Below are 25,169 nucleotides of genomic sequence, written 5' to 3'. Positions count from 1 at the left end.
TGTACAAGAGGTTACACCTGAACTACAAGGGGACCAATATGCTTAAAGGGAGGTTTATTAGTGCTATTGGGGAGACTTTAAACTAGATTTGCAGGGGGCGAGAACCAGAGTGCCAGAGCAGATAGTGGAGCAGGGGTGAAAATAAATGATGTTAAAAGTTCATACAAAGTCACAAATAGAAGGGTTGAGTGTGGTGGTAATAATCTTCTGAGGTGCGTCTATTTCAATGCAAGGAGTATTGTGGGGAAGGCAGATGAGCTGAGGGCATGGATTGACACATGGAACTACGACATTATAACCATTAATGAAACTTGGCTAGAGGAGGGGCAGGACTGGCAGCTTAATGTTCCAGGGTTCCGATGTTTCAGACATGATAGAGGCAGAGGGATGAAGGGTGGGGGGCGGGGGGGTGGCATTGCTAGTCAGGAAAAATATTACAGCACTGCTCAGGCAGGACAGATTAGAGGGCTTGTCTACTGAGGCCATATGGGTGCAGCTGAGAAACAGGAAAGGTATGACCACATTAATGGGGTTGTATTATAGACCACCCAATAGTCAGCGAGAATTGGAGGAGCAAATCTGCAGAGAGATAGCAGACAACTGCAGGAAACATAAAGTTATGATAGTAGAGGATTTTAATTTTCCACATATTGATTGGGACTCCCACACTATTAAAGGTCCAGACGGGTTAGAGTCTGTAAAATGTGTTCTGGAAAGTTTTCGAAATCAATATACAGAGGTACCAACTAGAGAGGATGCAATATTAGATCTCTTACTAGGAATTGAGTTAGAACAGGTGATGGAAGTTGTGCAGGGGAACACTTTAGTTCCAGTGATCATAACACCATTAGTTTCAACTTGATCATGGATAAAAATAGATCTGGTCCTCGGGTTGAGGTTCTAAATTGGAAAAAGGCCAAATTTGAAGAAATGAGAAAGGATCTAAAAAGCGTGGATTGGGACAGGTTGTTCTTTGGCAAGGATGTGATTGGTAAGTGGGAGACCTTCAAAGGAGAAATTTTGAGAGTGCAGAGTTTGTATGTTCCTGTCAGGATTAAAGGCAAAGTGAATAAGAATAAGGAACCTTGGTTCTCAAGGGATACTGGAACTATAATAAAAAAGAAGAGAGACATGTATGACATGTATACGAAACAGAGAGCAAATAAGGTACTTGAGGAGTATAAAAAGTGCAAAAAACTTAAGAAAGAAATCAGGAGGGCTAAAAGAAGAAATGAGGTTGCTTTGGCAGTCAAAGTGAAGGATCATCCAAAGAGCTTCTACAGGTATATAAACAGCAAAAGGATAGTAAGGGATAAAATGAGTCCTTTTGAAGGTCAGAATGGTTGGTTATGTATGGAACCAAAAGAAATGGGGGAGATCATAAATGTTTTTTTTGCATCTGTATTTACTAAGGGAACTGGCATGGAGTCTATGGAAATAAGGCAAATATGTAGGGAGGTCATGGAATCTATACAGATTGAAGAGGAGGAGGTGCTTGCTACCTTGAGGCAAATCAAAATAGATAAATCCCCAGGACCTGACAGGGTATTCCCTCGGACCTTGAAGGAGACTAGTGTCGAAATTGCAGGGGCCCTGCCAGTTGGATAGACAGGGACTTATTAGGGAGAGTCCACATGGTTTTGTGCGTGGTAGGCCCTGTTTAACCAATCTATTAGAGTTTTTCGAGGAGGTTACCAGGAAAGTGGATGAAGGGAAGGCAGTGGATGTTGTCTGCATGGACTTCAGTAAGGCCTTTGACAAGGTCCCGCATGGGAGGTTAGTTAGGAAGATTCAGTCGCTAGGTATACATGGAGAGGTAGCAAATTGGATTAGACTTTGGCTCAATGGAAGAAGCCAAGAGAGTGGTAGTGGAGGATTGCTTCTCCGAGTGGAGGCCTGTGTGCCACAGGGATCAGTGCTGAGTCCATTGTTATTTGTCATCTATATCAATGATCTGGATGATAATGTGGTAAATTGGATTAGCAAATTTGCTGATGATATAAAGATTGGAGGTATAGTGGACAGTGAGGAAGGTTTTCAAAGCTTGCAGAGGGATTTGGACCAGCTGGAAAAATAGGCTGAAAAATGGCAGATGGAGTTTAATACTGACAAGTGTGAGGTATTGCACGTTGGAAGGACAAACCAACATAGAACATACAGGGTTAATGGTAAGGCACTGAGGAGTGCAGTAGAACAGAGGGATCTGGGAATACAGATACAAAATTCCCTAAAAGTGGCGTCACAGGTAGATAGGGGCATAAAGAGAGCTTTTGGTACATTGGCCTTTATAAATTAAAGTATTGAGTATAAGAGTTGGAATGTTATGGTGAGGTTGTATAAGGCATTGGTGAGGCCGAATTTGGAGTATTGTGCGCAGTTTTGGTCACCAAATTACAGGAAGGATATAAATAAGGTTGAAAGAGTGCAGAGAAGGTTTACAAGGATGTTGCTGGGACTTGAGAAACTGAGTTACAGAGAAAGGTTGAATAGGTTAGGACTTTATTCCCTGGAGTGTAGAAGAATGAGGGGAGATTTGATAGAGGTATATAAAATTATGATGGGTATAGACAGAGTGAATGCAAGCAGGCTTTTTCCACTGAGGCAAGGGGAGAAAAAAACCAGAGGACATGGGTTAAGGGTGAAGGGGGAAAAGTTTAAAGGGAACATGGGGGGGGGGCTTCTTCACACAGAGAGTGGTGGGAGTGTGGAATGAGCTGCCAGGTGAAGTGGTAAATGCGGGCTCAGTTTTAATATTTAAGAAAAACTTGGACAGGTATGTGGATGAGAGATGTATAGAGGGATATAGTCCAGGTGCAGGTCAGTGGGAGTAGGCAGAAAAATGGTTCAAGAAGGGCCAAAAGGCCTGTTTCTGTGCTGGTTCTATGGTTCTATTACTACCTCTCAAGCATAATTTTCCAGCGGTTCGATATTCACTCTCACATCTCTTTGATTCTTTATTTATCTGGAAAAAAACTTTTGACATCCTCTTTTGTATTACTGGCTAACTTCCCCTTCATAATTCATCTTTTCCCTCCTTATTATTTTTTAGTTTCCTTCTATTGGCTTTTAAAAGCTTCCTAAACCTCAAACTTCCCACTAATTGGAGATGACGATGCTGTCAGCTACCTGCTGAACACAGCCTACTCCCATTTGGATAAGCAGGGCAACAATGTGAGGATCATGTTTGTGACTTCTTGAGTGCCTTCAATACCATACAGCCCTCATTGCTGGGAGAAAAGCTCCTTTCGATGCAGGCTGCCACTTCCATTGTATCCTGGATAATGGAATATGTGACTGACAGACCACAGTATGTGTGGCTTCAGAGCTGCGAGTCAGACATGTCTATAAGCAGCACTGGGGCCCCACAGGAGACTGTATCGGTTCCTTCCTTGTTTCCCCTGTATACCTCAGACTTTAGGTACAACACTGAGTCATGTCATCTGCAGAAATTCTCTGATGACTCAGTAACGGTTGGGAAAATAGTGGAGGACTATGCCAAATGGTGCAAGCTGAATCATCTAGAGCTTAACATTAGTAAGACAAAGGAGATGGTGATTGACTTTAGGAAGACTAAGCCTGCTCTGCTCCCTGTTACTATTGGTGGTGAGGACGTGGATGTGGTGATGACCTACTAGTACCTGGGGGTGCACCTAGACGACAGACTTGAATGGAGCACCAACACAGAGGCTGTGTACATGAACAGCCGGAGTCGTCTCTACTTCCAGAGGAGACTGATGTCCTTTGGAGTACGCAGGCCTCTTCTTTCTGTTTTTTTGCATGTCTTTCTATGTTCTACGTTTTTTAATCTATTCAATATACATATACTGTAATTTATTATTATGTTTTTTCTCTTCTAGATTATGTATTGTATTGAGCTGCTGCTGCTAAGTTAACAAATTTCACGTCACATTTCAGTGATAATAAACCTGACTATGATTCTGACTTAATCCTGTTGAGCTAAAAACCTAACAAAAGCCTAATTCCCTACAATATTGCATCAATGAAAAAAATTAGAATGTCACATTTGCAATGATATTAATTAAAAAAGGAATTTTCACACAAATGCAGCATGTAATTTTTGATTTTATATTGAGACCATCTTTTGTAGCACAGAATGGGAGATTGGAATCAGCAAACAACAGGAATTCTGCAGATGCTGGAAATTCAAGCAACACACATCAAAGTTGCTGGTGAACGCAGCAGGCCAAGCAGCATCTATAGGAAGAGGCGCAGTCGACATTTCAGGCCGAGACCCTTCGTCAGGACTAACTGAAGGAAGAGTGAGTAAGGGATTTGAAAGCTGGGGGGGGGGGGAGATGCAAAATGATAGGAGAAGACAGGAGGGGGAGGGATGGAGCCGAGAGCTGGACAGGTGATAGGCAAAAGGGGATACGAGAGGATCATGGGACAGGAGGTCCGGGAAGAAAGACGGGGGGGGGGGTGACCCAGAGGATGGGCAAGAGGTATATTCAGAGGGACAGAGGGAGAAAAAGGAGAGTGAGAGAAAGAATGTGTGCATAAAAATGAGTAACAGATGGGGTACGAGGGGGAGGTGGGGCCTAGCGGAAGTTAGAGAAGTCAATGTTCATGCCATCAGGTTGGAGGCTACCCAGACGGAATATAAGGTGTTGTTCCTCCAACCTGAGTGTGGCTTCATCTTTACAGTAGAGGAGGCCGTGGATAGACATGTCAGAATGGGAATGGGATGTGGAATTAAAATGTGCGGCCACTGGGAGATCCTGCTTTCTCTGGCGGACAGAGCGTAGATGTTCAGCAAAGCAGTCTTCCAGTCTGCGTCGGGTCTCACCAATATATAAAAGGCCACATCGGGAGCACCGGACGCAGTATATCACCCCAGTCGACTCACAGGTGAAGTGATGCCTCACCTGGAAGGACTGTTTGGGGCCCTGAATGGTGGTAAGGGAGGAAGTGTAAGGGCATGTGTAGCACTTGTTCCGCTTACACGGATAAGTGCCAGGAGGGAGATCAGTGGGGAGGGATGGGGGGATGAATGGACAAGGGAGTTGTGTAGGGAGCGATCCCTGCGGAATGCAGAGAGAGGGGGGGAGGGAAAGATGTGCTTAGTGGTAGGATCCCGTTGGAGGTGGCGGAAGTTACGGGGAATAATATGTTGGACCCGGAGGCTGGTGGGGTGGTAGGTGAGGAGCAGGGGAACCCTATTCCTAGTGGGGTGGTGGGAGGATGGAGTGAGAGCAGATGTACGTGAAATGGGGGAGATGCGTTTAAGAGCAGAGTTGATAGTGGAGGAAGGGAAGCCCCTTTCTTTAAAAAATGAAGACATCTCCCTCGTCCTAGAATGAAAAGCCTCATCCTGAGAGCAGATGCGGCGGAGACGGTCCACTGATGTCTACTATAAGCCTACTGACTCTCACAGCTATCTGGACTATTCCTCTTCTCACCCTGTCTCTTGCAAAAACGCCATCCCCTTCTCGCAATTCCTCCGTCTCCGCCGCATCTGCTCTCAGGATGAGGCTTTTCATTCTAGGACGAGGGAGATGTCTTCATTTTTTAAAGAAAGGGGCTTCCCTTCCTCCACTATCAACTCTGCTCTTAAACGCATCTCCCCCATTTCATGTACATCTGCTCTCACTCCATCCTCCCACCACCCCACTAGGAATAGGGTTCCCCTGGTCCTCACCTACCACCCCACCAGCCTCCGGGTCCAGCATATTATTCTCCGTAACTTCCACCACCTCCAACGGGATCCCACCACTAAGCACATCTTTCCCTCCCCCCCCTCTGCATTCCGCAGGGATCGCTCCCTACACACTCCCTTGTCCATTCGTCCCCCCCATCCCTCCCCACTGATCTCCCTCCTGGCACTTATCTGTGTAAGCGGAACAAGTGCTACACATGCCCTTACACTTCCTCCCTTACCACCATTCAGGGCCCCAAACAGTCCTTCCAGGTGAGGCAACACTTCACCTGTGAGTCGAGTGGGGTGATATACTGCGTCTGGTGCTCCCGATGTGGCCTTTTATATATTGGTGAGACCCGACGCAGACTGGGAGACCGCTTTGCTGAACATCTACGCTCTGTCCGCCAGAGAAAGCAGGATCTCCCAGTGGCCGCACATTTTAATTCCACATCCCATTCCCATTCTGACATGTCTATCCACGGCCTCCTCTACTGTAAAGATGAAGCCACACTCAGGTTGGAGGAACAACACCTTATATTCCGTCTGGGTAGCCTCCAACCTGATGGCATGAACATTGACTTCTCTAACTTCCGCTAGGCCCCACCTCCCCCTCGTACCCCATCTGTTACTCATTTTTATGCACACATTCTTTCTCTCACTCTCCTTTTTCTCCCTCTGTCCCTCTGAATATACCTCTTGCCCATCCTCTGGGTCACCCCCCCCCCGTCTTTCTTCCCGGACCTCCTGTCCCATGATCCTCTCGTATCCCTTTTGCCTATCACCTGTCCAGCTCTCGGCTCCATCCCTCCCCCTCCTGTCTTCTCCTATCATTTTGCATCTCCCCCTCCCCCTCCAGCTTTCAAATCCCTTACTCACTCTTCCTTCAGTTAGTCCTGACGAAGGGTCTCGGCCTGAAACGTCGACTGCGCCTCTTCCTATAGATGCTGCTTGGCCTGCTGCGTTCACCAGCAACTTTGATGTGTGTTGATTGGAATCAGCTTCCCGCTTGTCCCACTCAAAAAAGGCAAGTTGAAAAATAATGTACTATAGCAATACTCAGACATATACCTTCTACCCTTCCATTCACTGATGTTTGGGTACGTAGTGACCGAGGTGAAGATTTTTCTGGTCCTTTGACCTGTATAATTAAAAAAGTACAATTATGCAGAATGAATGAATATATCTATGCCTTCATCATCAAAATTTCAGGTCCAGGCAGTCTGGTTAAGCAACAATTAAATATATATTCAGGACTCATTATTCTTGAAGGATAGCACACAGACTTCCTGTAGATTACTTAAAATAGTGCAGATAGCACGAAGGTCACTAGCAATGATGTTGACATATAATCCATGGATCTAACAATTTTATGTAATACTTAGCTTGTAAATTTCAGCCTGCACGTTTCAGCAGTTGTCAACCGATGATGTGGTGTAGTCCATAAACCAAAAGCTACGTTCAAGGTCTACAATCATTCTTCAACCAAGTATTCTTTCTTATTCTAATTAGCAGTCAAAATTTAAGGCCTTCTTTAACAAACTAAAGACCTTCTGAGGCAAATGGGTGAGAGGGTAATAGATTAGTTATTCGAGTTTTTTCATCTAGGGCCAGATTGAGTGCTAATTTATCAGAGTCATCTCACTTTTGACAGTTTCACTGAATGGGATAAAGGAGGTATAGAAATCAAATCTACATGCAACAAAGCTACTGGTAATCTGAGATCATAATAGAAAGCAACACCCAGAATAGAAGGTGCAGCAGAAGAACCACAATATACTTGAGAAGATGTTTTTTTTTTGAGGTGTCCACTGAGGATAGGACATTTACCATGAAAGGAAGCACTGTGGAGGGAACTGAGGAACCAAGGGGTGAAGATTATCAACTTTAAGATGGCAGCACAGGTAGAAACATTAATGAAGGTGGTATTTAGGATGATTGTCTTCATTAGACACGGCACAGAGTAGGCAAGTCCCTGCACTACTTTATAAAACATTGGTCAACATCGAGCTCCCAGTCAATGCCACCAAAAGGAGGGATGGCAATTTATCTCTTCAATCTCTGTGGACGGTTACATCAATTGACCATGTTTCAATCCAAAACAGAACATACACTCAGTGGCCACTTTATTAAGTACACCCACATGCCTGCTTGTTAATGTAAATAGCTAATCAGCCAATCATGTGGCAGCAACTCAATGCATAAAAGCATGTAGATTTGGTCAAATTGTTGTTCAGACCAAACATCAGAATAGGGAAGAAATTTGATCTAAGTGACTTTAACCATGGAATGATTAATGATGCCAGATGGGGTGATCTCAGAAACTGCTGATATCTTAAGATGTTCACACACAAGTCTCTAGAGTTTACAGAGAAGGGTGTGAGAAACAAAAAAAAGTGGCATTTCTATGGCTTAAAAAGCCTTATTAATAAGTGTAGTCGTAGGACAATGGCCAGACTGGTTCAAGCTGACAGCAAGGCCACCATAACTCAAATAACCATGCTTTCCAACAGTGGTATGCAGAACATCATCTCCAAATGCACCTTGTTGAACCTTGAAGTGGATGCACTACAGCTGCAGAAGACAATGAACATACACAGTCAAGTACAGGAAGTACCTAGTAAAGTGGCCACCAAGTATAAATAATACTTATTTTCCACAAAGTGCTTTACAAAATCCCAAGGACTCACACTGATTATTATGGAAGCAATTTTGATCTCTATACTTCATAGTTTAATATAAATAAGAAAACATTTAAAGGCTTTCTTAAGCTTTTAATAATTGGGGATTTTTAACAATTTATTTTGAATTTACTTCTGAAACACTACGTCACTTTTATTCTGGATTCTACATTGTATATCAGAAAATTTGTTTCCAACTATAATTTTAATAAGTGGAGTATATAATAAAATTGCTAGAAGCATAAAGGAGGCAACATTTACCAAGGAAGTTTGAACAGCAGAGATATGAATGTTTGTAAAAATAACTTGCAGAAATCAAATTAGTTTGGTTAATGCATGAACCAACTTTAACGTGTTTGCCCAAGGTGATAAGAAATGACATAACATGTAAAGGAGTTTTAATGAATTCTTTACCCTGATTCTGCTAACTGAAAAATCAATTTCAAAGAGACTGAATTATAGCAAAAATATAAATTTTATATATAAAATAAGACAAACCCTTGCTTGTACTCTCGCTACTTTTTTCTTGATTCCATGTGATTCTTCCTTTAGGTACTGTTCAGTGAAATTGTTCAGTATTTCATATAGCTCTTGGGTTACATCTGGAGGTTCGACATCTCCAAACAAAATTGAACTTGCTCTGATGTCCTGGCAGTAAAATCTATTTAAACACATTTTTTAGAAAATTAATGTTTTCAGAACTATGGGAATATTGTGCATTATACACTATTGGTTCAATATTCTAATTCAGAATAAACATGAAGTTATTTCATATTAAGAAAGTAATCTAAAGTTCAAGTAGAACATAAAATACAAAACACCGCAGTACAGTACAGGCTCTTCACCCCACTATTTTGCACTGACTTTATAATGTACTCTAAGATCAATCTAACCCTTCCCTCCTACATAGCCCTCCATTTTTCTATCATCCATGTGCCTATCTATGAGTTTCTTAATGTATCTGACTGTATCACCATCCCTGGCAGGACGTACCATGTATGCACCACCCTCTGTGTAAAAAAAAAACACACCTGCCATCCTCCCATCAACGTAAAACTAACCCCCTCATATTAGCTATTTGCGCCCTGGGAAAAAGTCTCTGGCTACCTACTTGATCTATGACCCTTATCATTTTGTAAAACTCTTGTCAAGTCAGCTCTCATCCTCCTTCCCTCCAAAGAAAAAAGCTGGCTCACTTAACCTATCCTCATAAAACATTACTCTAATCCAGGCAGCATTCAGGTAAATCATCTCTGCATTCTCTCTAAAGCTTCCACATCCTTCCTATAAAGAGGCAACCAGAATTGAACGCAATATTACAAGTGTGGTCTAACCATGGTTCTACACAGCTGCAACATAATCTCACGGCACTTGAGCTCAAACTCCCAACTAATGAAGACCATCACACCATACACTTTTTACAACCTATCAACCCGCAGCAACTTTGAGGGGGTTCATGGATGTGAAACCCAAGATCCTTCCGTTCCTCCATATTGCTAGGAATCCTGCCATTAACCCTGTATTCTGCCTTCAAATTTGACGACCTGGAACCTGAGATCAAATCAGGCTCAAAGATGACGACCTGGAATCTGAGCTTCAAACACTGCGGCACATCAGGGAGGGGAAGAGTTACCTGAACGCTCTGTTTCAGGAGGCAGTCACACCCATTAGATTAACTGCCTCAAATTCGGTCTGCAGTCAAGGACAAGAGGGTGTGACTGCGAGTGAGGTGTGTAGGGGGTTCCAAGACACAGTGCTGGAGGAGCCCGAGCCCTTGAGCTTGCCCAATAGGTCTGAGACTGTTGCTCCCTGAGTGGAGGCTGTGGAAATGATAAGCACTGTAGTTCACGGAACCATTCAAGAGAGGGGAAAGAAGAGAAATATAGTATAATTGGGGATAGTATAGTCAGGGGAATAGACAGAGTTCTCTGTCGCAAGGATACGGCATCCCGAAGGCTGTGTTGCCTGCCTGGTGCCCGGGTTTGGGACATCTTATCTGACCTGCAGAGGAATTTGCAGTGGGAGGGAAAAGATCCAGTTGTTGTGGTCTGTGTGGGCACCAATGACATGGATAGAATGAGGGAAGAGGTTCTGCTGAAAGAATTTGAGCAGCTGGGGACTAAATTAAAAAACAGAACCAAAAAGGTGGTAAACACAAGGAATTCTGCAGATGCTGGAAATTCAAGCAACACACATCAAAGGTTGTTACTTTGCAAAGCAACTTTGATATGTGTTACCAAAAAGGTGGTAATCTCTGGCACTGCGGATAGGTCATTAAACCAAATAGTAGGGGGGTGGGTTCAACAGACTGGAGAGGTATGGATAAAGTAAAAAAGTGTGGGGATAAAGAAAAAGCAAAAGATAAACAAGAGAAAAATAAGAGTGGAGTGAAGAAAAGTTAAGTGCAAAAGAGTAAAAGATTACAAGATTTTAAAACCACAATGAGTGTAAGGACACATTATTTGAATGCCCATAGTATTTGAAACAAGGTCAGTGAACTTGTGGCACAAACCAGTACAAACAGGTATGATTTAGCGGCCATTACAGAGAGGTGGTTGCAGGGTTGGAGAGATTGGGAATTAAATATTCAGGGATATCAGGTAATATGGAAGGATAGGCAGGAAGGTAATGGAGGTGAGGTAGCGCTCTTAATTAAAGGTGAGGTCAGGGCAACAGTGAGAGATGACGTAAGGAGCAGAATGCTGAATCCATCTGGGTGGAGATTAGGAATAGTAAAGGGAAAAAAAACACTGGTGGGGGTTATCTATCAGCCACTGAATAATAACATTACAGTGGCACAGGCAATAAACAGAAATAGCTGAAGCATGTAAGAATGGAGCAGCAGTTATCTAGGGGACTTTAACTTGCGCACAGATTGGGTGAAGCAAGTTGGTCGAGGCAGTCTTGAGGAGAACTTCATAGAATGCATCCGTGATAGCTTTCTTGAACAACATGCTACTCAACCTACAAGGGAACGTGCTATCTCAGATCTGGTCCTGTGCAATGAGACAGGTAAAATTAGTGATCTTGTAGTTAGGGATCCTCTCGGAAAGAGTGACTTAGATTAGATTAGATTATGAGGACACGCAGTCCTCTTTTATTGTCATTTAGTAATGCACGCATTAAGAAATGATACAATATTCCTCAGGTGTGATATCACGGAAACACACAACAGACCAAGACTGAAAAACTGACAAAGCCACATAATTATAACATATAGTTACAACAGTGCAACAATACCATAACTTGATGAAGAACAGGCCATGGCACAGCAAAAAAGTTCAAAGTCTCTCGAAAGTCCCACATCTCACGCAGACGGGAGAAGGAAGAAAACTTTCCCTGCCATGCCCGACTACAGTCCGACTCTGAGTTGTCCGAAAACTTCGAGCTCTGATCAGCCCTCCGACACAGAGTACCGAGCACCATCTCTATCCAAATGCTTCGACCTCAGCCTCGGTTGCCAGCAGCAAGCAAAGCTGGGGACTTTGGGGCCTTCCCTCCGGAGATTCTCAATCGCACAGTAGCAGCGGCAGCGAACTGGGCATTTCAGAAATTTCTCCAGATGTTCCTCTGTGCTTCTCACATCTGTCTCCATCAAATCATAATTGTCCATGGCCCCTATTTAATAGATACGATATCATTTCACCGGAGAGCTGCGTTCACTGCGTCGCGCCGCCATCTTCTCCTCCTGCCAATCATACCACAGTATGATTGAATTTCTCATACAAATGGAGGGTGCAATAGTCCAATCTAAAACCATTGTATTTTGCTTAAACAATGAAGATTACAATGGGATGAGGAAGGATTTGTCTAGTGTAGACTGGGAACACAGGCTATATGGTGGGACAGTTGAGAAACAGTGGAAGACATTCAAAGAGATTTTTCATGGTGCTCAATGTAAGTATATTCCAGTTAAAAGCAAGGACTGTAAGGGTGGGGAGAGCCAGCTTTCAGTAACTAAGGAAATAAAAGAAGGCATCAAACTAAAAGCTTGTGCATACAAAGTCGCCAAGAGTAGTGGGAAACTGGAAGATTGGGACAACTTTAAAAAGCAACAAACTAAGTGAGCAATAAACAAAGGGATGCTAAATTATGAAAATAAACTAGCACAAAATATAAAAATGGATAGTGAAAGTTTTTATAATTATATAAAGCAGAAAAGGGTGGCTAAATTGAACGTAGATTTCTTGGAGGACAAGAATGGGGAATTGATATTGGATAATGAGGAAACGGCAGAGGCTTTGAATAACTATTTTGTGTCAGTCTTCACGGTGGAGGTAATGTCTAACATACCAAAGAGAGATGTTATGGATACGATGGGAAGTGAGGACCAATAGCTATCTATAAAGAGGTAGTGCTGATCAAACTTGTGAGCCTGAAGATAGACAAGTTCCGTGGTCCTGATAGGATGCACCCCAGGGTACTGAAAGACATGCAGAAGTTATAGTAGAGGCTTTGGTGATAATTTACAAAAATTCTCTGGACTCTGGGCAGGTCCCAGCAGATTAGAAGACAGTGAATGTCACACCACTGCTCAAAAATGCATGTAGGCAAAAGGCAAGTAACTATAGGCTAGTTAGTTTAACATCTGTAGTTGAGAAAATGCTTGAAGCTATCATTAAAGAAGAAATAACACAGCACCTGGAAAGAAATGGATCCATCAGGCAGATGCAGCATGGATTCAGCAAAAGCAGGTCTTGGTTGACAAACTTACTGGAGTTCTTTGAGGGTATAATGAGTGTAGCGGATAGAACAGAACAGATGGATGTTATTTACTTGGATTTCTGGAAGGCATTCGATAAGGTGACACGTAAAAGACTTTTGCATAAGATAAGGATGCATAGAGTTGGGGATGTATTAGCATGGATAGAGGATTGGTTAATAGAAAGCAGAGAGTTGGGATACATGGGTGTTACTTTGGTTGGCAATGAGTGGTGAGTGTTATGCCGCAGGGGTCAGTGCTGGGGGCCCACAACTGTTCACGATATACATTAACGATCTGGAAGAAGTGTAGTGTATCTAAGTTTGCTGATGTTACTAAGTTGAGTGGAAAAGCAAATTGTGCAGAAGATATGGGGAGAAGATCTATGAGGATGTACAAGAATTCGAGAGTCTGATAGCAGAAGCTAGGACATCATTCCTTGGAGCATTAAAGAATGAGGGGTGACATTATACAGGTGTATAAAATCATGAGTGATATACCTAGGGTGAAATCTGTCTTTTTTCCAGGTAAGGGGGAGTAAGATGGCATGTGTTTATATGAGAGGTAAAAGATTTAAGAGATCTGAACAGCAACTTCTTCATGCAGAGAGTGGTGCACATGTAAAAAGAACTGTCAGAAAAACTTGGTTGAAGCAGGTGCAATAATAATTGTGACAGAATGGTTTGGCAATGCTAATTCTCCTGCTAACCTTGCCCCTTTGCCTCATTAGATTAGATTAGATTCAACTTTATTGTCAATGTGCTGAGTACAGATACAAAGCCAATGAAATGCAATTAGCATCTGACCAGAAGTGCAAAAGAATAGTATCATTTACAAAATAACTGCGAATAAAAAAGTGCTCAGCATACAAATATATGTAAGGGGCTTTTTCTTTTATGTTACTGCGTAGGCTAATTAAAATGGTTTCTTTGTTATAATTATAATGGCTTCTCTGTGATGTTAACTGCTGAGACAGTGGTTCTCTTTCTAGCAGCTTGTTTGGGTTATATTACTGATAAGCAAGATTGTATCCATTTGTTAACCAATTGGGATAGGTGTTATTCTTTCTTGTATGTCTGTAAGCTATTGTGATGGGCGGGTTTTTGTGGAAAAGGCGCGATAGGGAGAGGGAGAGGGAGAGGGAGAGGGAGAGGGAGAGAGGGAGAGAGGGAGAGAGGGAGAGAGGGAGAGAGGGAGAGAGGGAGAGAGGGAGAGAGGGAGAGAGGGAGAGAGGGAGAGAGGGAGAGAGGGAGAGAGAGAGAGAGAGAGAGAGAGAGAGAGAGAGAGAGAGAGAGAGAGAGAGAGAGAGAGAGAGAGAGAGAGAGAGAGAGAGAGAGAGAGAGAGAGAGAGAGAGAGAGAGAGAGAGAGAGAGAGAGAGAGAGAACGAACGAACACGATGCTGTGAGCTGGCCGACGGGTCGGACCTCAAGCCGGAGTTCGAGGGTCTTCGGTGAGGAGAGGAGATGAAGACAGACTCGTGTGGAACGTCTGGTCGACCACTGTGGTTAGTCCCAGGCGGCGGGTCGAGGAGGTCGGAGGGGATCGAATGGTGGAAAGAAGACCACTTGAGCTCCAACTGTTTGTGCACGAAGAAATTGAACTTTGATAAGTTTGGCGCCTTTTACTTTTATATTTTATCTCTATTAGTTACATAGTTCCAATAATACTATAAAATTGTAATCATTTAATCGTATATGGTGTACTGTCCGTCATTTGGCAGGGTGGGGTACATCACACAGCATCCACACAAATTTAATTACCCAGTCTGGCGGGGCTGAAGGCTGCCTCCCCTAGACAAAAGCGAGTTGAGCGAGCCTGAGGCTTACCGGGGGCTACATATAAAAGTACTGAGACAGTACAATATGGGTGCAATACTGCTTAGCGCTGTGACATGAGGTTCAGCAGGGTCACAGTCTCAGGGAAGAAGCTCTTCCTGAGCCTGCTGGTGTGGGAGCAGAGGCTCCTGTAGCGCCTACTGGATGGGAGGAGAGTAAAAAGTCCATGGTTAGGGCGAGATGCATCCTTGATAATGCTTTTCGCCCTGCCCTCCTCATCATCCTTAATCACTCCTCCTCATTCTGTCCCTGGTCTAGTTATCCCGGTAGTTCACATACTTTTCCCTTCTGTTCTGCATTTCTTGGGAGTTCACCATTTACTCACTCTCCAACAGTAAAACAATTGCTAGCTTAATTAATCAAAACAATCCCTTTAGTTAATGTGCTCTACCGGTTCATAACACATAAAAATAAGGATTTTAAACATAGGCATACCAAACAATTTCAATTAAGAACATAAGAAATAGGAGAAAGAGTCGGCCATCTGACCCGTCAAGCTTGCTCTGCCATTCAATAAGATCTGACTAATCTGATCATGGACTCATCTCCACCTACCTGCCTTTTCCTCATAACCCCTAATTCCCCTACTATGCAAAAATCTATCCAACCTTGTCTTAAATATATTTACTGAGGTAGCCTCCACTGCTTTATTGGGCAGAGAATTCCACACATTCACCACTCTCTGGGAAAAGCAGTTCCTCCTCATCTCCATCCTAAATCTACTCCCCCGGATCTTGAGGCTATGTCCCCTAGTTCTAGTCTCATCTACCAGTGGAAACAACTCTCCTGTCTCTATCTTATCTATCCCTTTCATAATTTTATATGTTTCTATAAGATTTACTCTCATTCTTCTGAATTCCAGCGAGTACAGTCCCCGGAGACTCAATCTCTCCTCATAGTCGAATCCCCTCATCTCTGGAAACAAGCTGGTAAACCACCTCTGCACAGCCTCCAAAGCCAGTATATCCTTCCTCAGGTAAGACCAGAACTGCATGTTGTACTCCAGGTGCGGCCTCATCACAGTTGCAGCATAACCTCCCTGCACTTAAATTCAATCCCTCTAGCAATGAAGGACAACATTCCATTTGCCTTCTTGATAGCCTGCTGCACCTGCAAACCAACCTTTAGTGATTCATGCTCAAGCACTCCCAAGTCCCTCTGCACAGCAGCAAGCTGCAATTTTTTACCATTTAAATAGTAATCTCCTCTTTCCTTTTTCCTTCCTAGGTGGATGACCTCACATTTACCAACATTGTACTCCATCAGCCAGATTCTTGCCCACTCACTTAACCTATCTATATCTCTCTGCAGACTTTCTGTATCTTCTACACAATATGCTTTTCCACTCAATTTAGTATCATCAGCAAACGTAAATACACTACACTTGGTCCCCTCTTCCAGATCGTTAATGTATATCATGAACAGTTGTGGCCCAGCACCGGTACACTGCTCGCCACTGATTGCCAACCAGAGTAACACCCATGTATCCTAATTCTCTGCTTTCTATCAGTTAACCAATCTTCTGTCCATGCTCATACATTACTCCCAGCTCTATGCATCCTTATCTTATGGATCAGTCTTTTATGCTGCGCCTTAACAAACGCCTTCCAGAAATCCAAGTAAATAACATCTACCTGTTCCACTCTATCCACTGTGCTCGTCATATCCTCAAATAATTCCAGTAAGCTTGTCAAACAGGGCCTGCCTTTGCTGAATCCATGCTGCGTCTGCCTGATGGATCCATTTCTTTCAAGATGTCTCCCTATTCTTTAATGACAGCTTCAAGCATTTTCCCAACTACAGATATTAAACTAACTGGCCTATAGTTACCTGCCTTTTGCCTAAATCCTTAGTGATAGCTATTGTATCGAAATCCTCACCTGCCATCCTATCCATAAAATAGTCATTCAAAGCCTCTGTCATTTCCTCATTACCCAATATCACATCCCCCTTCTCATCCTCCAAAGGACTTACGTTCACTTTAGAAACTCTTTTCCACTTTATATAATTATAAAAACTTTTACCATCTGTTTTTAAGTTTAGTGCTAGTTTATCTTCATAATCTAGCTTCCCTTTATTGCTCACTCAGTGATTCTTTGTTGCTTTTTAAATTTGTTCCAATCTTCTGCTTTCCCACTACTCTTGGCTATTTTGTATGCACAAGCTTTTAGTTTGATGCCTTCTTTTACTTCCTTAGTTACCGAAAGCTGGCTCTCCCCACCCTTACTGTCCTTATTTTTAACCGGAATATACTTTTGTTGAGCACCGTGAAAAATCTCTTTGAAAGTCTTCCATTGTGCAACCTCATAGATGAAAGTGCATAATCCTGGTGCAACTGCATAGGTGAAAGCTTCCAACACCTCCATTCCTCAGGAGTTTAAGGAAATTTGGCATATTCCCATCAACCAGTTTTATCAATGCACCTAGATGGAGGCATTATGACTTTGTATGGCAACTGGTCTGCCTGCGACTGCAGGTAACCGCAGAGAGTTGTGGACACAGCTCAGCACATCACAAAAATTGGACTCCCTTTTATGAACTCTTCTCACTACATCGGTAAAGCAGCCAGCATAACCAAAGACACCACCACCCAGACATTCTCAAGTTCAACTTCATGTTCAAGTTTAATTGTTATTCAACCATACATGAATACCCATAAATATAGCCAAATGAAACAAGTGTTCCTCTGGGTCCAAGGTGTAAAACACAATACCAACAGTCAGAGCACAGCACGAGGCACATATAACACATCTAAAATAGTAGTAAAATAGTCACACAAAAAAAAATAATCCAAGTCCCTTAGTTCATGAATGTTGCAACAGCCTGTGTGTCCATTTTATCGTACAAGCGAGCCATTCACCATTCTGATAACAGTGGGGTGTAGAAGCTGTTCTTGATCCTGGTCATATATACTTTCAGGCTTTTGTATCTTCTGCCCAGTGGGAGAGGGGAGAAGTGAGAACTCTGAGGATGCTGGAGTCGGTGCTGTCCCCCAGTGTTCACTCGGCAGACAAGCTGTATTTCAACTGCAGGCTTTCGCAACATTCAGACTCACCAAGACACTAAGCGTGTTTAAACTCTCTTTGTGACTGACACTCTCGTAACCAGGCAACATCTTGGTGATCTCTAATTCATCCTCTCCAAAACTTGTAATGCAGTGAACACACACAATACTCCAAATATGATCTAACCAATGTTTTATACAGCTACAACACAACCTCCCGACTTTTGTATTCTACGCCACAACACATGACGACAAGTGAGCCAAACACCGTCTTTACTATCCCTATGGAGGCATTTATGCAGTATGCCTTCATTACAACCCAACATATTAAAAAAATGGAAACACGTATGGCACAATCTGGCTATGGTAGACAAAGATTTTATTTTTTAAAATCAGTAATTATGATGACCACACTGTTAAGTTAAATTTAAAACCATAACTGCAATCTGATTTGATGAACAGAAGCACATATATATTGTTAGGGTGCCTAAGACTTTTACACAGGACCATTGTGATTTTATGTATTGCACCGTACTGTTCTGATATGGGTCTCCATTGGGGACTGAGAGTTGCAAGATGGCAGAGAGAGGGGAACCATGGTTGGGAAAAGGGGAAGGGAGCAGGAAGTTCCAGAGACACATTCTGTAATTATCAATAAACCAATTGTTTGGAACCAAATTGTCTTGCCTGGTGACTCAGGGCTGGGTGTGTCTGGACTCAAGCCACTCCCCACCCCTGGCACTCCTTCTCTGCCAACTGTCCCATACTCCTTCCGTGGCATTCCACTTTCTCTACTCCCAATGTTCTTGACTGTACTCCACGTCGACAAGTACCGTACTGTGCAAAAGTCTTAGACGCTCGGTCCTTGCTTGTTGTCATTTAGAAATGCATGCATTAAAAATGATACAACGTTACTCCAGACTGATATCACAAGAAAACACAGGACAAACCAAGACTAAAACTTGCAAAACCACATAATTATAACATATAGTTACAACAGTGCAAAGCAATACCATAATTTGATAAAGAGCAGACCATGGGCACGGTAAAAAAAAAGTCTCAAAGTCCCGAAAGCCTCATCATCTTACGCCGGCGACAGAAGGGAGGAACTCTCCCTACCATGAACCTCCAAGCGCCGCAAACTTGCCAATGCAGCACCCTGGGAAGCACCCGACCGCAGCGGACTCTGAGTCCGTCTGAAAACTTCGAGCCTCCAACCAGCCCCTCCGACACAGCCTCTCTGAGCACCGTCCTCTGCCGAGCGCTTTGACCCCACCCTGGCCGCCGAGCAACAAGCAAAGCCGAGGACTCGGGGCCTTCCCCTCCAGGGATTCTGGATCACACAGTAGCAGCAGCAGCGAAGCAGGCATTTCAGAAGTTTCACCAGATGTTCCTCCATGCTCTCACGCCCGTCTCCATCAAATCAGGATTGTGCACGGCACCCTACTTGACAAATAACAGACATCACCACCGGAGTGGCCGCTGCGAGCTGTGTCGCGCCGCCGTCTTCTCCTCCTTCCATATATATGTTTATAAACAGAAATATTTATAAATAGAAACAATGCAAAATAAATAATAGTTAACTCCTTAAAATAGTTGGACTTAGCAAAATCATTTGATCAATTATGTGCTTAATTGTTTTTCAGAAAGCACCTTTTCGAACTGGTCACTTTTCTTTATTCCACCTCGAACTTGCTGTGTAGTGCAGCTGTCTGAGACAAATATCTAAATAGATTTATGACAACTTATATAAATAAAATATTTAGAGAAAGAGAGAAATCTGTGTGACTTACTTGCGATTGGTCTCTTTTCTTTCAATCAAGCAAGATCCCTCTAATGACACTCCAGCAAACAACCCTCGTGATTTGCAGTAAGTGTACACTGCAGCTGAACTCCTAACAGCAACATCTCCCTCCAAATTTCTGAAAAACATTATCTCATGATCATTAATTCATCATAAGAAAAAAATGATGTAAGTGCAGATAATTTGCTTCCTTGAAAGCAAATAACATTACTGATCATGTCTCAGCTTCGCCTCCAAAGAAGTGCTTCCAAATTGCACCTTGGAGATCTGAGCATGTTATCTAAGCTGATTAATAATGTAGCAATATTTCACTACAACAAGAGTAAAAATCTGCTTTTGCTTCTTGCACTAACATATTATTTCTACTGTGCACTGAAGTCAATGGAATTTAATTTTCAATATGGAGTAGAGTGCAGCCACTAGAATACAGTGTACTTAGCATGTTACCAAATTTGTTTTTCTGCCTATCCCTTACTGCTGAGATGTTAACTTGAAGCTCTGCTCATATTGTCACATCATTTTTAGGATATGTTAACTGAAGGCACAATTACCACCTCAAATGAAAGTAAAAGATTCAATGCTACACTTTCAAAGGGGAACAGAGCTATTTGTTTCTAGTGTTATGGTCAATATTACTCACATATTAATATATTGCTCTTTGCCAAGTACAATTTGATACACCACAAACAGTGATTTCACTCAAAGAGTACAACACTTTGTTGCTAAGGCTATAAAAGGTCCACTACTTTGACAAGAAAACAACAAATTCACACATCATTAACTACATTTTAAAAAGTTAATTTTGTTAATATTCAAAGTAAATATAACCAATAGTAAATTTATTTAATTTCATCCTTCTTGCCAAATTCTATGGCATCACTGAAATATTCACTCCAGATTACAGATTGATTTTTGGTTATAGCACATGTAGAAGGGCCAAGGCAACAACATATTCTAAGATGGTCACTCATGAATTTAGAGGAGTAATGTACACCACCTACGTTGTTGAAGAAAAGTCATGTTTGACAAAAAAAAGTGAAGAATTTACTTTCACTTGTAAACTATTCAGAAATTCAAAATAAGTTGCAAAATATGATACGTATAGGTTACTGAAGATACAAGCTTTTGGAGAATTTAATGCAAAACATGTTTTTCAAACAAGCACAGGTAATTATTGTGATTGATTTTGTTGTCATACCACAAAAAATGTGTTTCCTGTAAGAAATGGGAATCACTCAGGATGATATCAACCAACTGATCTACCTCACTCCTGTACGACTCATCATCTTCTGAAATTCTGCCAATAGTTGTGTCATTGGCATATTTATAGATACTAGCTACACAGTCATAGGTGTAGAGAGAGGAGAGCAGTGGACTAAGCACACATCCTTAATGTGTGTCAGAGTTGACTGTCAGTGAGGAGGTGATGTTAATTCCAATGTGGTCTCCTGATGAGGAAGTCAAAGATCCAGTTCCAGAGGCCCAGGCTTTGAAGATTATTTATTAGTACGAGAGTATGATGATTTGAATTCTGAACTGCAATGAATAAATAGCAACCTGATGTAGGTCCAAATTGTCCAGCGTTAAGTGGAGAACCAATGAGATTGCATCCCCTGTAGGTCATAGTGTCGATTAAAAATTGCAGTGGGCCCAGGTCCTTGCTTAGGCAAGAATTGATTCTAGCCATGACCAACCTCTCAAAACACTTCATCACAGTAGATGTGAGAGCATCTGGGTTATAGTCATTGAGGCAGCTCACCCTGGTCTTCTTGGGCTCTGGTATGATTGTCACCCTTTTGAAGCAGTTGGGAACCTCTGACTATAGCAGTGAGAGACTGAAGATGTCCTTGAACACTTCCATCAGTTGGCTGGCGTAAGTCTTCAGTGCCCTACCATGTTCACCATCAGGGCCTGATGCCTTGTGAGGGTTCTCCCTCTTGAAAGACGTTCGGACATTGGCCTCCAAGTCAGAGGCCACAGGGTCACCAAATGCTGCATGGATTCACACAGGTGTAGTTTCATTTATCTTATCAAAGAATGTATAAAAATTTTTGAGCTCATCTGGGAGTGAAGCATCACAGCCAATCATAATGTTGCAGTCCTCAGAGTCTGCCTGTGTGCTTTAAGTTTAAGTACAGCTAGGTATTTGGATTTTCCAAAGCAACCATGTGGGATGGCACAATAAGTGTTCTTGATGGTGGTGTAATAGTGGTCAAGTGTGTTGGCTCCGCTGATTCCACAGGTGATATGTTGACAGGGGGATGTTCTTTCAGGGGTTAGCAGCTTAGTCACATCACTGCCCCTGAGGCTCTAAAGGAAAGGGTGAAGTCAGACAGAGTGATAGTGACAGAAGACTTGTTAGGGAAAAGGGGGAAGACAGAATATTCTGCAGCCTCAGAAGTGCTGGCAGGATGGTGTGTTGCTTCCAAGGTGCCAAGGTGAGATGCCTCTGAGCAGAAAATACTCAAGGACAAGGATGAACTAACAATGGTCATTATACATTTATTCTCCCAAAGTGGAACACCTCACACTAGTCCATACTAAACACCACCTACTATTTCTCAGCAACTGATCCGTGTCCTGCTGTAAACCTTTAACAATCTTCTACCACAATCTGTCAACCTGTCCCCCCCAAATCTTTATGTTGTCTGCCAACTTACTAACCCATCCATTCATATTTTCATCCAAGTCAATCAGCAGAGGTCCCAGTATAGATCCCTGCATACCATCACCAGTCTAATTTGAATTAGAGGTCCAATTTACCTCTACACCCTGTCTCCTATGGGCAAGCCAGTTCCAAATTCAAATGTCCAGATCACCGCAGATCCCATTCATATGGATGAGACTACCATGAGGCACCTTATCAAGAGCCTTATTAAAATCCATGTAGTCAACATCTGCAACGCTACTTTCATTGATCACCTTTGCCACCTTCTCAAAAGGCTCAATCAAGATAGCAAGACATGCTTGCTCTCCACAAAGTCATACTGACTATCCCTCACTAGGCTGTAGTTTTCCACAGGCTCCTACATCCTATCCCAGGAATATTCTCTAATAGCCTCCCTACCACCATAGTTTCCAAGATGATCTCTATTCCCATTCTTGAATAAAAGAATAACATTACATCTCCTGTGCAGGACACAGGAAACTGAGTGAAAGTCAGGAAGGTGTTAAACAGCCAGTGCAGACTACCCCTGTGGCCATTCCCCTCAACAACAGGCATATCACTTTGGATACTGTTGGGGGGGGGGAGGGGGTGGTGAAATGACGTAGCTGAAGAAAGTCTCAGTGTCTTTGGCACTGAATGTGACTGTGACTCAGAAGGGAAGGGGGAAGAAGAGGCAAGTTGTGGTGATAGGGGATTTATTAGTTTGGGGTACAAAAAGGAGGTTCTGTGGATGAGAACAAAATTCTTATGTTGCCTCCAGGTGCCAGGGTCTGGGACATTTGGACTGAGTCCCCAGCATTCATAACTGGGAGGGTGAACAGCCAGAGGTCGTGGTCCATTAGGTACCAATGACATAGGTAGGAAGAGTGACGAGGTTCTGTAAAGTGGTACATATTGGTACCAATGAAATAGGAAGAAAAAGGGAGGAGGTCCTGAAAAAAGAATACAGGGAGTTAGGAAGGAAGCTGAGAAACAGGACCTCAAAGGTAGTAATCTCAGGATTGCTGCCTGTGCCACACGACAGTAATGATAGGAATAGAATGAGGTGGCAGATAAATGTGTGGCTGAAGAATTGGAGCAGGGAGCAGGGATTCAGTTTTCTGGATAATGGGATCTCTTCTGGGGCAGATGGGACCTGTATAAAAAGGGACAGGTTGCACTTGAATCCAAAGGGGATCAATATTCTTGCAGGCAGATTCACTAGAGCTGTTGGAATGGTTTAAACTAATATGGCAGGGGGATGGGAACCATTATGATATAGAGCTGAGGATGAGCCAGCAGGTTTACAAGTAGATGATGGGTGTAACATGAATGTAAGGAAGGACAAGCCAATGACTGGGTACAAATGTAGACAGAGCAGAGTTAAATTGTACCACAGAGGCAAAATTTAAAAAGGTGAAGAATGCAGGACTGAAGGTGCTGTATTTAAATGTGTGTAGCATTCAGAATAAGGTGAACAAACTCATGGCGCAATTAGAGATTGGTCAGTATGACGTTGTGGGCATCACTGAGTCATGACTGAAAGAAGGTCATAGGTGGTAGCTTAACATCAAAGAATATACTTTGTATCGAAAGGACAGGCAGGAAAGCATAGGTGGTGATGTGGGTCAGTTGGTAAGAGATGGAATTACATCTTTAGAAAGAGGTGACATAACATCAGAGAAAGCTGAATCTTTTGGGTGGAGTTAAGAAATTGTAAGGGTCAAAAAAACCACTATGGGAATCATATATAGACCTCCTAATAGTAGACAAAATGTGGGGTTGGAGTTGAAGTTGCAAAGGGACCTAGAAAAGGCATGTGATAAGGGTTATGACTTGTAATGGGGGATTCAAAATGCAAGGGAATGGGAAAATCAGGTTGGTGTCACATCACAAGAGAAAGAATTTGTTGAATGCCCATGAAGTGGCTTTTTAGAGCAGCTGTGTTTGAGCCTATAAGGGGAAAGGCCATCTTAGATTGGGTGTAACAATCCATAAGGCGTTTGATAAGGTTCCCCATGAGGCTGCTTAACAAGTTAAAATCCTATGGTGTTACAGGAAAGATACTGGCATGGTTGGCTGCCGGTGTCTCGTGGTGTTCCTCAGGAGTCAGCATTGGGACCACTGCTTTTCACGTTGTTTGTCAGTGATTTAGATAATGGAATTGATGGCTTTGTGGCAAAGTTTGCGGATGATACGAAATAGGTGGAGGGTGGGTAGTGCTGAGGAAGCAATGCGATTGGAGCATGACTTAGACACATTGGAAGAATGGGCAAAAATAGCAGATGGAATACAGTGTTGCGAAATGTATGACAATGCATTTTGGTAAAAGTAACAATAGTGTGGACTATTATCTAAATGGGAAGGAGGCTCAAACATCAGAGGTGCAGGGGGATTTAGGACTCCTTATGCAAGACTCCCAGAAGGTTTATTTACAGATTAAGTGTATGATTAAGAAGGCATATACAATGTTGCCACCTATTTCAAGGGGAATAGAAGATAAAAGGAAGGAGATAAGGCTGAGCCTTTATAAGACACTAATCAGGCCGCATTGGAGTATTATCAACAATTTTGGGCCTCATATCTTAGAAAGGATGTGTCGTCATTGGAGGGAGTCCAGAGGAGGTTCACAAGGATGATCCCTGGAATGAAGAGGTTAATTAATGAGGAGTATTTGGCAGCTTTGGGCCTGTACTCACTGGAATTTAGAAGAATGCAGGGGAGGTCATTGAAACCTACCGAATGCTGAAAGGACTAGACAGGGTGGATCTGGAGAGGATGTTTCCCATGTTAGCGGCATCCAGAACTAGAGGGCACAGCCTCAAAATTGAGGGGTGAC

General features: G+C 42.8%; 1 protein-coding gene across 2 annotated transcripts in view; it reads right to left on the bottom strand.

Annotated features, from left to right (window-relative positions):
* sh3yl1 (SH3 and SYLF domain containing 1) overlaps positions 1–25,169 on the bottom strand; it is a 120,109-nt gene that overhangs the window by 17,772 nt on the left and 77,168 nt on the right. For both annotated transcript variants that reach the window (XM_063038536.1, XM_063038533.1), the window contains 3 exons: positions 19,673–19,801; positions 8,836–8,998; positions 6,728–6,797 (listed from right to left, as the gene is read on the bottom strand). In XM_063038536.1, coding sequence (XP_062894606.1) covers positions 6,728–6,797; positions 8,836–8,998; positions 19,673–19,801 — 362 coding nt within the window. The remainder of the gene's footprint in view (positions 1–6,727; positions 6,798–8,835; positions 8,999–19,672; positions 19,802–25,169) is intronic.

This window comes from Mobula hypostoma, chromosome 2, assembly GCF_963921235.1.
Source record: "Mobula hypostoma chromosome 2, sMobHyp1.1, whole genome shotgun sequence".
NCBI classification, from domain to species: Eukaryota; Metazoa; Chordata; class Chondrichthyes; order Myliobatiformes; family Myliobatidae; genus Mobula; species Mobula hypostoma.
Note: the sequence above shows the minus strand (reverse complement) of the source record. Positions and strands in the feature narration are given on the sequence as shown.